Source organism: Nestor notabilis, unplaced genomic scaffold, assembly GCF_000696875.1.
Source record: "Nestor notabilis isolate BGI_N333 unplaced genomic scaffold, ASM69687v1 scaffold10352, whole genome shotgun sequence".
Lineage (NCBI taxonomy): Eukaryota > Metazoa > Chordata > Aves > Psittaciformes > Psittacidae > Nestor > Nestor notabilis.
Window position 1 is genome coordinate 25,885 of NW_009916988.1, and position 13,869 is coordinate 39,753.

At 36.6% G+C, this 13,869-nt stretch overlaps 1 protein-coding gene across 1 annotated transcript in view; it reads left to right on the forward strand.

The window, feature by feature from the left end:
• Nucleotides 1-13,869, forward strand: part of NAA16 (N(alpha)-acetyltransferase 16, NatA auxiliary subunit) — a 56,691-nt gene that overhangs the window by 20,877 nt on the left and 21,945 nt on the right. Inside the window, exons 7-9 of the mRNA XM_010024856.1 lie at nucleotides 1,419-1,538; nucleotides 3,651-3,746; nucleotides 7,358-7,464. Of these exons, the coding sequence (XP_010023158.1) occupies nucleotides 1,419-1,538; nucleotides 3,651-3,746; nucleotides 7,358-7,464 (323 nt within the window). The remainder of the gene's footprint in view (nucleotides 1-1,418; nucleotides 1,539-3,650; nucleotides 3,747-7,357; nucleotides 7,465-13,869) is intronic.

Consider the following 13,869-nt stretch of genomic DNA (forward strand, 5'->3'; position numbering starts at 1 on the left):
GTAGGGAAACTGGTATCTACAGTTTTGTGCTCAATTAATTTGCCCTGTTGAAGTGGATAGAGGATGCAAGTAGTTTTGTTTGAGTTGACACAGGAAGAAAGGAGATTTCAGGTATTATAATATTGGTGTGCACTAGAGTAGCTTTCTGTAAATCAGAGCAATTAAAACCCAGTTTTAATCTCAAAGAATATTGTTTGTAGTACAAGCACTGGTTTGTTGTTTTGTTTTGTTTTGTTTTTTTTTTAACTGAGATATCATTCTTGTTTCCTTCTTAAGCTTTCTAATGCATTTACTTGTATTGCCTTACTTAAGAGAATACTGAAGTTGACTTTGTTAAAAATGACCCACAGTTGTTTTGTGGATTTGAAGTACTGAGTTGTGAATGTGCACAATTATATAGTGTAATAGCACGTACTCTTCAGCTTCTGCCTGCACAATTGTGGTGGGTTGGCCCTGGCCAACAGGTAAGCCCCATACAGCTGTTCACTCACTTCTCCCAGCCTTCCTTGTCATGACAAGAGAGATAATAGGAGGAGCAAAGCAAGAAAACGCATGTGTTGAGATAAAGATAGCTTAAGTGAAAAAAAGAGGAAGGGCAAAAAAAATCCCCAGACAGGTCCCCAACTGATGCAAAGACAATGACTTGCCATGTCTCACAAGTAGGCTGATGCTTAGCCAGTCTCCTAGCAATGGCCACCTGCCCAAACACTCCTCCTTCCTCAATGTTTATTACTAAGCATGACACTACATAAGATGAAATACCTCTTTGGCCAGTTTGGATCAACTGTCCAGCAACTGTGTGTGCTCACAGCTTCTTATCCACCCCGGCGTACTTGGAGTGGCAGAGTGGGGTTAAAAAGAGAAAGCCTTAATGCTCTACAAGCACTGCTCAGCAGTAGCGAAAACACTGGCATGTTATCACTGCTTAGCCACAGATCCCAAAACACAGCAGTGTATAAGCTGCAGAGAAGAAAATTAATTCCATGCAAGCTATACCTGGTAGAACAATTTACTTAATGGCAACCAGTGTGACTTAACTGGTTAAAAACTGGGTAGTTGATGCAAAAAATATAAATGTACTTAAGTAAACAGCTTGGTAAGAAGTGATGTAGTCATGTGTTGGAGTCCTGGAAGGAAGAGTTGCTTGTTTCATTGATAATCCCAGTAGCTATTTTGAATATTCAGATACAGAATACAAATGATCTTTGTTTTTGCAGGTGCTAAATGCTCCAAACTGTGTTCTGCTATATGTGTGGTAACTTCAAGTAGCACTTGTAATACACAATAAATGCCCTTGGAAAAAAAAAAGCGAATTTTTGAGTATCTTATGTATGACTAAGCCCTAAAACTTTGTAAACTTTGCTTCCAAAATATCAGTGCTTTCTCATATAACTCAGTTCTTACTGTGTTGTGTTTAGGAGAGATGTTACTGAAGTTGGGAAGGCTGAAAGAAGCTGGTGAAGTATACAAAGAGTTAATAGAGCGCAATGCAGAAAACTGGTATTATTATGAAGGCTTGGAAAAGGCCCTGCAACCTAGTAAGTTAAGATACACAGGTACATGGAAGATACATATGATACAGGATATACTTAAAACTTCTTTTTTGTTACTATTTTAGATTTAAAAGCTTTGCTTGGCAGAAAATTATGTACTTTCTAATCTTGAGTATGATACAGTTGTGTTTTATCCACTTTAAAATGTTTACTGGGAAAACTTGTATGTCTGAAAATGCCAACAGCAAGTCTTCCTCTTCTTGGAGCTAAAGGTGCTTACACAAAAACCATTTCCTTGCCATACATGAACTTGGAAACCAAATTGCAATTCATTCCTAACTACTGGCTGATAGTCAGACCACTGTCATACACCACAGTGTAAGATTGTAATTCTGAAATTTGTTTAGGTGGTACTTCTTTCTACAGGCATGTAGAGAAATAATCAAATACCTATTTCAGATGGCCTTTTAAAGATAGGCTCTCTGAAAGAAGCTGACTGCTCTTTGGAGGAAAAGGTGATACGTGTGACACTTGTTATTCCATTCTAGTTCACTTTACTGCTGTTCTGTGTTTCAGGAAAACAGCTAATTGTTTGAGGTGTTTGGTTGTTTTTGTTTTATAATTATAATATTGCAACAATTTATACTGTTACAAGCGTTTTGCAGTGGGAACTTCCCTGAGTGTTTACTGTTACACAGGAATGCTTTCCTTGTATTTCGCTATTCGCTAATTAGTGGAAGTTTTACTGGAGTTATTCTGATGACATCATAAATCATAAGCCCACACAGATATTGTTGGTAGATATTATAGCTGCATTATATTTCTCAACTAGCTTTCTAGAAGGAAGTTTTACAGTGGGTTTCATAAGGTCTGGGAATATGTCTTGTGACTGGGAAATGAAAAAGATTGCATTTGTTACTCTTGTGCAGAGAGTAGTGTTGCCCTTCAGATGGTTTTTCTACTGTATCTATAGAGTTGAACATTGTGATTGTCTCCAGAAAATAAATTATCCAAGAGCTTAATTATTCTGTTTAATATAAATATGTTGATGACAATGTGTAGCTCTTGACAAAGAACCAGTCCAGTAGTTTATTCGAAATATTAAAATCCTATGTAGATTAATACTGTACTAATTTACAAAACTAATAATGCTACTTTATTTTTTAGGTGGTCTTAGGACTATTTCCTCCCCCATGGTAAGTTCTGGAGCTCCAACTTGTGACTTCAATTAGGGCTTTTATATGCTTTAGTTCCAATCCAAACATCATTTTAGTTTAACTTTTAGAACTTTACATCTCTTAGATCCACTGGGTAACATATTCCCCCCCCTTCCCCAACATTTGAGCTCAGTGACAAGATAAATTGTTGTTCTTATGAAAGGAAAACAGATATATTTATTGAATATATGTTGTGTCATAATCTTGATGTGTAAATTCAGTTTTATTTAAATTGCTTGATCAATGTAATAGAATTGATCTTAATTATATGAAAATGGCATTTCAAAGCAGCAGATTAGTTTCATTTACGTTCTAACCACATTGGAGCTCCAAAGCATATTATGGGGGAAAGGGGAGGAGTGGGAAGAAAATCTTTAAGTAGCTTTATTGTTAAACATTAAAATATAGAGAGTTCTGGTGCTCAGTATTTACACTGGCAGTATTGTGCCCTGTTTTTGTTGCCACCAAAAGACCTATAATAAAGGCATGCTTGTATAGCATGCTGTTTGTATACCTGTGATTTAGAAATGCAGTATATTTTTCTGAATGCTTTAAGTATGTCTGAAATGGATGCATAGTGAAAAAAAAACCGGTTAATTGAAGCTATGAATGTCAAACTATGTGAATGGGTCTGGACAGCATGTAACTGAAAGAAACCAAGCTCTAATACTGTATGATTGAATGTGCAAAGTAATTGTCCTCTGCAGTTTATCCTCACAGTGATTAATGCTGGTAATTGCGTATGGTACATAGTGTTTTCAGGACACACTTTTACACAGTAATGCGTATGATTAACTGGAAAAAATAGCTTGAAATGTTTAAATTGTTCCAAATCCAAACTGTGTAAGAAGTCTAGTTAAATTAATTCTCAACATTTAAAAACATTTAGAAGAACAGATTTTTCTCTTTTACTTATATCTATTATATTTACTGATAATAGGCACTTTAGAAGAGAGGCTTCAGATTTATGAAGAAGTTAGTAAAAGACATCCCAGAGCAGTTTCACCTAGAAGATTACCTTTAAACTTTGTTTCAGGTAACAAGTTGCATATCTGTTCTGTATTAGATTTATTTGTTCTTTTCCTTAAGTTACCATCGGGCTGTTGAATGTACATTTAATACCTATTTGTACATGTACCCCAACCAGATGTATGCATTTCTCTTGGAATAGACAAAATCATTTATTACATTTTAGGAGTTGAAAGAAAGAGTTCATGCACTTTAACATGGGGATATGAACTATGTAATGTTTGTATTGATAAAACTACAGTACAGAATGGTATATAGATTGTAGGAATTCTTGTACATCATTTTTCTGCATCATACAAGTTAAGAATTGTAAGTTAAAAAGTAGAGGGTGTAGATCACTTGAATGCCAGGTATAGAGATGTGTGTATATGCACATTTCTCTCCTGTATTTTTAATATACATATCTCTGTATATATAAGCTAACTTAAATTCATTAACACTGAAACCAGGTGTAAATGATGTGTGTAACAATTACAATAGCATAGGACTGATAAATTTTCCTAACAGCTTTTATGCTCTTAAGTTTTTCTGCTGTACAGAAAATTCCAAATCTTTTTTATGACTTTGAAGATTCTATTGAGTGTACAACACTGTTGTAAAACCATTAGAACTTAAATCTACAACATACACTAAATTTGTGCTGACAATATAGTAATAGGAACAGAGAAAGCCCCAGGTCTGCAGTGTTATGTAGCACAAATAATTTCATAGCTAAGTTTTTCAATGACTTTGTCCTTTCAAGAGTTGTATTGAAATACAGTGCACAAATATTCTCAGTTCTGGAGGGATTATGTTTGTACTGCTTAAAACAGCAAACTATGATCTTCCAAAATAGAAGGAAGGAGACTAAATTAAATGATAAATCCCATAAAATATACACTTGGTATTTAGCTAACTGCTGTAACTCCAGTAGAAAACTTGTGGAAAGACATATAAAGTACACAAGCTAGATATCAAGTGTCATGAAACTTTGAAGTTCAGCTGAAAATTGCCAGCATATCTGCTCATGCTCTCAATTTCATGAGGTTAATTTTTATTTAGGTCATTTACTGAGCACCGTGTTTGTTGTACCTTGAAATGCTACAGAACATAGCTGTCCCCTTTTCTATTGTTGGTCAGGAGTCTGAGTGTGATACAGGAAAGTGTATCCACGAGGTAACTGCTTCATAAGAGATTTAGCCCGGAGGTTAACACTTGTGTGCTTTAATCACAGATACTTCAGTTTCTTTGACTGTACAAGTGCAATTTTTAAGGCAGTTCAGCTGCATTTGAAAAGCTGGGTGACAAGAAGTTGGTTTTCTCCTGTAATAAAATTATGATTATACATCGCAAACAAGGAAATAACCTGCAGAACACTATTAATAGTGGGTTTTGCTGTTGACTTAATGTCACTTTGTTTTGCAGTAGGTTACCATATAATATTTGACAGTGTAGTTTCACACCTAATATTCATTGCAACAGAAACGTTTGGTAGCAAAGATTAGTTGTTCCTGCTGTAGCCATAGTCTAAGTGAAAGCAAAATTCATTACTGGATCAGTTGAGAAAAATCCTTTGGTAGGCTTTCTGCAGTGTTTTATAGCAAATAAAATTTTCCTAAATTAAAATGTGTTCCTCTCACCCTAGTAAGCTTGTATCAGTCATGGATGTATAAAACTGGTTTTGATCCCCTCGAAATTCATCTACGTAATAGATGATTCCTTGTGCTTTGAAGTACAGCAGATAAGAATTTCTGTTAGCAAAACTTAGTAGCGAGAATGTGCAGGTGTAGAAACAAACTGGTTTGCAGAAATGCATTTGCACATTTCCACAGGAAAGAATTTTTTGTTAAAGGAAGTTGTTGTTCTAGTATGGTCACTGACCAGTTGCTTGCACCCAACAGAATGGTTGATTGAGAATTGGCTTGAAATACTCTGAAGTGCAGGCTTCTGTTATAAAGGCAGTCCTTCCTAGACCTTACCATACATTGCATTTTAATAACCTCGTATTTTATACAAATCAGTTCCTTTATCCAGCTGGAAACCACCTTTACAGTTAATTTTCAGACTGATCAAGGGTGGGGGTTGGAGTCTGGCCATCCAGTTTCGTATTTGCTTATGCTGCTCTGGATTCACTGTTCCTGCTGTGGTCAGATCTTTTCTGTACCTCAGACTAGATTTTGAGCTTGGCTTCCTGTTAGAGTGCCTAGCTATGTGTTCTGCGGTTTTCAGCCCTTGTTTTAGGCTGTTCTGCTCTCTATAGATCAATATGTACTTAATGGAAACTTGAATCTTACTTTTCTAAATTCTGAATTACAATTCTATCAAAAATATAAATTAGAATAATTCAACAGAATAAATTGAGTAAGAGATGGACTCTGTCATACAGTGGAGCTTCTTGTATGGTGAGAAAACAACTTTTAATTCACCTGTAATAAAACAGTTATGATCCACATCCACAGGTAGTAGAAGTTTCTATATGTAGGAATTTGTTTCAGTACAGTGAGACAAGTACATGAGTTACTTCTATTGATCTCAGTGACAGTACTGATAACAGTAAGTGTAGGACAATTAAGAACTGGTGGAAGTACATAAGAATGTTATATCCAAAGCCATATCTTCATTTTCTGAGTATCTGTATAACAATCTGTTAATAAAATCTGTAATACGCTCTTAGTGAATTGAAGCTTATTTCAATGGTTTGTGTGTATATTAGTACTGTGAAATGTACTACTGCCTTGCTTAATTCTTGAAGTCCACAGCAGAGTAGATAGTGAAGTGTAGCAATTCCATCCCTATACAAAGCAAACAAAACCAATTAAAGAAACCAAAACAACAATGACAATAAAAACCCACCGAAACTGAAACAACTGAAACCAACCACTTTTCATCATAGGAATAAAAACATGAAAGCCAGCTGTCCTGCTTTTTCTCTTTTGGAAACAGCATTTCTCTGAAAGGTAGCATGTGCTGCAAGTACTGTAATTTTTACTTGGCAACATAAATCAGATTTTAAGCTTTCTGCCATTATATTTTAATAAAGATGATTCTGATATGGTGCTTACCCTTCTGAAACCCAGTCTTATATTCTGTTTCTGATTCCAGAAACAATCTCATAATCATCGCAAGTCCTACTCATAAAATACAGGACTAGAAGAGAGGTAGAGGGTTCATCTCATCCATCCTTCTTCCTTAAAGCAGGATAATTTATATCTGCATTATTCCTAACACACATTTGTCTAACTTAATCATAAAAACTTCCAATGATGGAGCTCTTACAAGATCTCCAAGGTAATCCATTCCAGTGCTTAGCTATCCTTTTACCATTATAACTTTTCCCAATGTTTGTTTAAATAGCCCTTGCTACATCCTCTGTAGCCTGCACTTAATAATTTCTCTCTTTAATAGATTTTACAGGTTTGAGGACTGTTGCCATGTCTACATCAGCAGTCTCCTAAACACTAGCAACTTAAGCATTTTACTCTGATCTTTTTCTTTATCCAGAGCATATTTGTATCTTATTCAAAAATAACAGGAAAGATTAAAATTACTCTATTATCCAGAGTTGCACAATAGTTAGTGCTTATATTTATATAACACTTGCAATCACTGACATATAACCAAATACACTTTTGTTTCTAGGTGAAAAATTTAGAGAACTATTGGATAAGTTCCTGAGGGTTAACTTCAGTAAAGGCTGCCCACCCTTGTTTACCACTTTGAAATCTTTATATTACAATCCAGAAAAGGTAAAATTTAGTATTTATTTGGTTTTAATGAAGTCTTCTATATGGAATTTCTGATAGACTATCTAACTATTTTTATGTAGATTTTCCTGTACTTACCAATAACTGTTGCTGAACATTTTTCTCCTTAATGTGCTATTTTGTAGTATGTGAATGATCACTTGGTGGTGCTTAATATGTATGAAATATCACTTCCGAGACAGGTGATATCAAAATGTTTGTAGTTGGATTGGTGCAGAATGCACTCGAGTTCTTGAAAAATCAAAGATACCCAGTAGCTTTATTTTTGTGGACTTTGAGTGCAAGTGTGTCAGGATTCTTTCAACTTATGGTTTATGATGTCACCAGAAGTCATGATTTTGAAATACCACAGAGATGGTTATTGTTCTACGTATGTTTCTGAATTGCATGAATACACAAATACATTAATGTTTACCATAAAGGTTTGTTTTCCATTTCAGTCTTTAGCTAAAACTTCAGTGTTTAATTTTTGTACTTCTAAACTCACAATTCTTGCAAAAATTGTGTCACATTAGAACTATGGTTTCAAGTGTAGTTCTTCACTCCAAGCTTGTCAGCAAACTAAACCATGTTACTAAACCGTGTAGAAAATAAAGGTCAGTCTATTCAGACATTGCTATCTTTGCTACAAGCAATAAAATGCTGGGTATTCCAATCCCTTCGTAACTCAGTAAGATGCGGTTTTTGTAGTTGGTAAAACCCTAAATGCATGGTGCAACTTTTCAACCAGAAGTGGATATTCCTTTATTTGGACAAAAATTATTCTTCTTCCCAAGAATCTCTTTGCTCATTATCTTAACATGAAATTTTCAATACACTTCTGTTTGGAGAATGTAATCTGTCCTGTGTCTCCATGGTTGACATAATTTTAGTAAATTCTGGTATCGAGTACAATACAGGCTTTTCTACAGGACCTATTACTAATGTGTACTTCTGAATGTAAACTTTTGAAACTGGATTTAAATATTTAAAATTACGGTACATTGACTGTCTAGACAGAAGTACAGTCAGTGCTGTGAAAGTTTTACCTCTGCTATTTGAAGTATGAAAATCTAGAAGTTAAAAGATGGCATATAAACTCATTTGGTGTGTGAAAAGACTTTTAGCACTTGTTTCTGACGTGATGGGTAAAAAGAATGAGGACTACTGTATTTTATGGCAGAATTATTCAGAAAGGTAGCCTTGCTGCTAGTTATCTTCATTGTGTTGAATCAGTACTGCTTGGAACTGCCAGCTTAATCCTAGAAAGTAGTAAAATCAAGAGCCTCAGTTTCCACATATGCTCGGATCTTTTTTGTGCTGCTAACATCTGCAACAGCATTTTCCTCTTCCTTCCTGTCCTTCTTTTACCAAGACAGGGTCTCCTTCATATTTTACTTGGTTGGGTTCTCACATAACTACAGTGTAATAGAAGGACCTTTGAAACTAAGAGAAATTTTACTTTTGGTCCCTGACAGTTAATTTTAGAAATGCTAAAATTTAGAGGTTGTGACTATTGTCCAGTAAAAACATGGCTGACGTAGACATCTTTAGCTTCATGTTCTTGGTTCTACTTTTGGGGACTAGGTGAATTATTTTAGGCAGGTGTGTACTCACCTTTCAGAAACTTAGTCTGGTTGGTTGTTTCCCAGTTCTATGGACTAAGTTTTTAAGCAGTTAAGGAATGACATTAAGTTCCTGTTTAAGGCGTGTAAATTTATGTCAGTGGACATAGAGAACTGTTGAGCTCACAACCATATGTGGCTTCATACATGGAATCAGCCAAACAGCTATCAAGGCTCCTTTTGACTGTGCTAGATAAAATCATGGAATAGCTTGGGTTAGAAGAGACCTTCAAAGGTCACCTAGTCCAATCCCCCTGCAAGGAACAGGGACATTTTCAACTGGATCAGGTTGCCCAGAACCACATCCAGCCTGGCCTTGAATATCTCCAGGGTTAGTGCATCCACCACCTCTCTGGGCAACCTGTGCCAGGATTTTACCACCCTCAATGTAAAGAATTTGTTTCCTCACATCCAGCCTGAATCTCCCCTCTTTTAGTTTAAAAACATCACCCCTCATTCTGTTGCATCAGGCCCTGCTAAGTCTCTCTCCATCTTTCTTACAGGCCCCTTTTAAGAAGTGAAAGGCCTCCCCAGACTCTTAGATCATAGAGATCTGTTTGATTGTAGAGGGCGCACAGGCACCTATATTATGGTTATCTGAGTATAGATGTCTGAATCCAAAGGTGCCTGCTGTGTTGAGAGCTGTTTATACTTGTTTGCAAAGTATCTGAGTACTTCGTATCTATGAAACTAACACTGAGCAAGCTTTACCAGTTGCTTCTAGAAAGAATTAATGAATGTCCCACCAAAAACCAAAACTGAAATAACTGAAGTGTTAAGTGAGGTGAGTGGAAGGGATGTCGCTTTTTTCAACTACCTAATAGGAATTAGTTTACATACTTGTGTGGATATTAACTGGAGAAATACCTGGAGTACAACTGGTTCTTCATCACTTCACTAGAGAATATGCTTTACTTTGGTTAAGGGGGAAAGATGTTTTTAATCTTCCTTCATGCTTAAAGTAGAACTGTGTAAGATCATTCGGGTGAAGTCACAGAAGGGTACCATAAGTACACAAATGTATGTATTGGCCTGTGTTGAGTTTGCCATGTGTAGAGGTTTATATTTGACCGCACAACTGGGTAGAAAAGGAAACTGTTCAAGACTTGCTAACTGTTTGAAAGTTGGATGCTTGAAAAGACAACAGACAGTATGCTGAAACCTGGGATGAGCAGATTAGGATGCTTCAATCAAGTATCAGCAATATTGTTTGTTACCTTCTAGGAGTGAGTTGTTGATCCACTGAGATTTGAGATTATGATGTTTCAGAGATACTTAAGAAAGACTTTAACTCTGGAAGCTGATGGTGAGAAAGTGTTAAGCTTTCTTTGCTGTGAATTACTGTACATGCTTCTGCAAACAAGATCCAGTTACAGATTCTGTGGTCCTTCACTGCTGGCGAAGCAGCGATCAGACTAGTGTCTTTCCCCATTGTTTTAGGAGTTACCCAATAAATTGTTCAATCTTGCAAAGCTCTTCAAATGAGGTTGTAACTCTGAAGATTTTTTTGCTGTTACACTAGTCTGATAAGTAGCATGTGAACTATTTTTTGACTCTTTCTTTCTCTTTGTCAAGCCACCTAGACTGTAGGAAGTAGATGTAGTAGAGACTGAAGAGTGAAGTTTGAGGAAGTGAAGCCAACAACTGTCATTTACCTAGAAACTGTGCTGCCATTTAAACTTGATGAAATGTATAGTGCTGTGGATAGATCTTAGATTATTAAAATACTGTAGAATTAAATCATGCCAGCTGTTCAGCATGCTGAGCACACTCCATACTGTGCTGTGGCATAAAATTGCTCTAACAGTGAAATAAGAAAAAAAGAGAGGGGCATTGAATTGTAAGAGTAAATCTTGGGCAAAGGCCAACTGAAAAGGAAATATTTCTATAATATTGGCAACTGATTTTTCTACAAGTAATGTTGATGAGTAAGGATATGTTATGTAAAGAGTTCAAGTTCTTTCTCAAGTGATAATCGTTACGCTCACTGTAGATACCAGAGGCATGTACTAATCCCTTCCTAACTTGCTACACTGGTACACAGCCAGATTTTTCTTTCTTTCCAACTGAAGAAAAGATCAATTAGAGGGTGATAGAGGCTTTCAAACCAAATCTTACAGTATTTTCCAGGATGTGTCATTTCAAACAAGTTTATAATACTGTATAGACTATGTTCAGTGGTACATCATTGCTGGTGTCAGAGATCACTTTTTACCCACAACACTGGAGAAATCAACTGATGAAACTTGATGGCTTTGTTCTTATTTTTAAAAAAACTACTTACTGAGATAAATATTCATCAGTGTGTTTCAGATGACTCTTCAAGTAGCTGCTGTATGTTGTGAGGAAATTGGCTGTCTGTCTTCTATTTGTTACATGGCAGCCTCTAAGGGATGCGGTAAATACAGCCTGGGGCTTAATTAAATGTGAAAATTCTTTGTCATGATGAAATAGTGTAAAGTGAGTGTGGTTACATAAGACAAAGCTCACAAATGTGAAAAGTACTGTACCAGGCTCTATGTAACCTGTTAGGGTTGGAAAAAGTAAAGGAAATAGCTGGTGTGGACAAGAGTCAAGACCTATCTATACAGGTTCCTAGTGTGAAGGAAGAGACCTGCATTCTGAGCTCAACATTTTTCTCATCTGATCTTGTAGTGTCTTGTAAGGGATAAGGGACAGTGTCTTTGACTTGGTGTGTCGACCAGCTTATTTCCTGAGCTGCTAAAACAGCTAGCAGACTCTTAAATATCACTTAGAGGAACTCCTCTCGTATGCAACAAGTGCAGGGAAATAGCAGAAGTCACAAGCCAAACAGAAAAAACAGGTGTATCTTCAGAAAATAAAGTTTACCCACTTTCCTGTAGTTGCTGCTGTTGTTGTGCATGTTGGATTGAGTTAACATCAACATCAGATTCCATAATAAAGCATGATTTTTGTCAACATATGGATAAAAATTTTCTTGATGATTTTTGGGGTGTTTTTAGGTTGGTTGCTGTCTGTCATTCAGAATCTGTTTTCTGTCAAAAATGGGAAGTTCAGTCTTCAGAAGAACATGATGTAATTAATCATAGAATAGTTAGGGTTGGAAAGGACCTTAAGATCATCTAGTTCCAACCCCCCTGCCCTGAGCAGGGACACCACACACTAAACTATATCGTCCAAGGCTCTGTCCAGCCTGGCCTTGAACACCTCCAGGGTTGGTTAATCTACTTTAATCACATTTTAATTAGTCATTTACATTAATGTATGGCTGGTAAATTGAAGGAAGAAACTAAGATGGGGAAAATAGACTGGAAGTGTTTCTGTAACTTGTCAAATGTTGTTTCATATATTAAACCAAACAGCAGCAACTTCTGGTTCTCTTCAAGAATGTCTGGTTTTAAAATAGCTTTTATAATATTGAACTATTACAAAGATTCCACAGTAAACACATGTGCCTTGGCTATAAGTTCAGTCACCTTCTCAAATATCAGCCTGTTTATACAGTTTCTTTTGAAATGCACTTTTTTGGGTCTGGCTATTGTTGAAGACAACAAAAGGGAACCCTGTGCATGTCCTACTGCTCTGCAGAACTCCGACATTCATTCCATATTAGCTTGTTTCTTGGGACTTCTGTCCCCAGGTTAACTTTATTTGGATAATTTCTATCACAAAATTCTGAGGGAAGATTTTCCTGGAAAGGGAAGGTACTCTGTGCTGATCACCACTGTGGTGGTGGGTACACTAAATCTGAAATTTAACCTGTACCCTTCATGCATCGAATCTATGCCTTTAATTGGTAGATGTCTAGTCTTACTGAGAGAAAGACATGTCCCAGGCAGGTATTTAGTATGCTTTGGGTTTGGTTTCTTGTTCTTTTGGTTTTTTTTTAACAACCTGCATCTTTCCACATCTCCTAGCACCAAGACAGACCTTGGCTATGGTGATACTTCTGTTCTGATCTTACAGGTATCATTCACTCCTCTGATTAGACACATCCTGGATCAGAAGGAGACTTTAAGGCAGCTGCATATATTCTGTAACTGACTGTCTAAAGCAAAATGGCAGTGGATTACTCAGATGAAGCCTAGTTAGTATCCTTAGTGCTTTCTTCATGATACTTGTGTCTATTCTTACGTATCCAAGAGTGGATTCCTGTTACATATTGAGGAAAAGCTGAAGATACCAACTGTCAGTGACTTTATTAAAAACTTTCTTTCTTGAGCCAAAAAAAACCAAGCAAAAAACTCCCAACCACACACTCTCCCAAACACAAACAAACAAAAAAACCCCAAACCCCAATGAGTCACAAACACATAAAACAACTTCATGAGGCAGAATCCAGAGAAGTTCAAAGCACTTTTCCTAGTAATACTTTTTGTCATCTTGCCTAACATGATGCTTATTTCAAGTTCAATGCTTGGGGTAAATCTTCTTCAAGCCTGCTGAAATGTACTTACATTACTTACATACATTTAAGGAAGAGGTTCTAGAACTCTTACACAGATTGGATGTGCACATGCCCATTGGACCTGATGGGATGCATCCACAACTGGCCAGGGAACTGGGCAATGTCACTGCGCTGCTACTTGATCTTTGAACGGTCATCGTCATGTATGGAGTTTCTTGGGGACTGGAGGAAAGCAAGTGTCATTCCCTTTTTCAAGAAGTACAGAAAGGAGGATTTGAGAAGCTATGGGCCAGCTTCATCTAGATCCTTGTGAAGCTGATGGAGGAAGTAATCCTGGAACCATTTCCAAACACACGAAGGACACAGTGTGGCTGGGAGTAGGTAGAATGGATT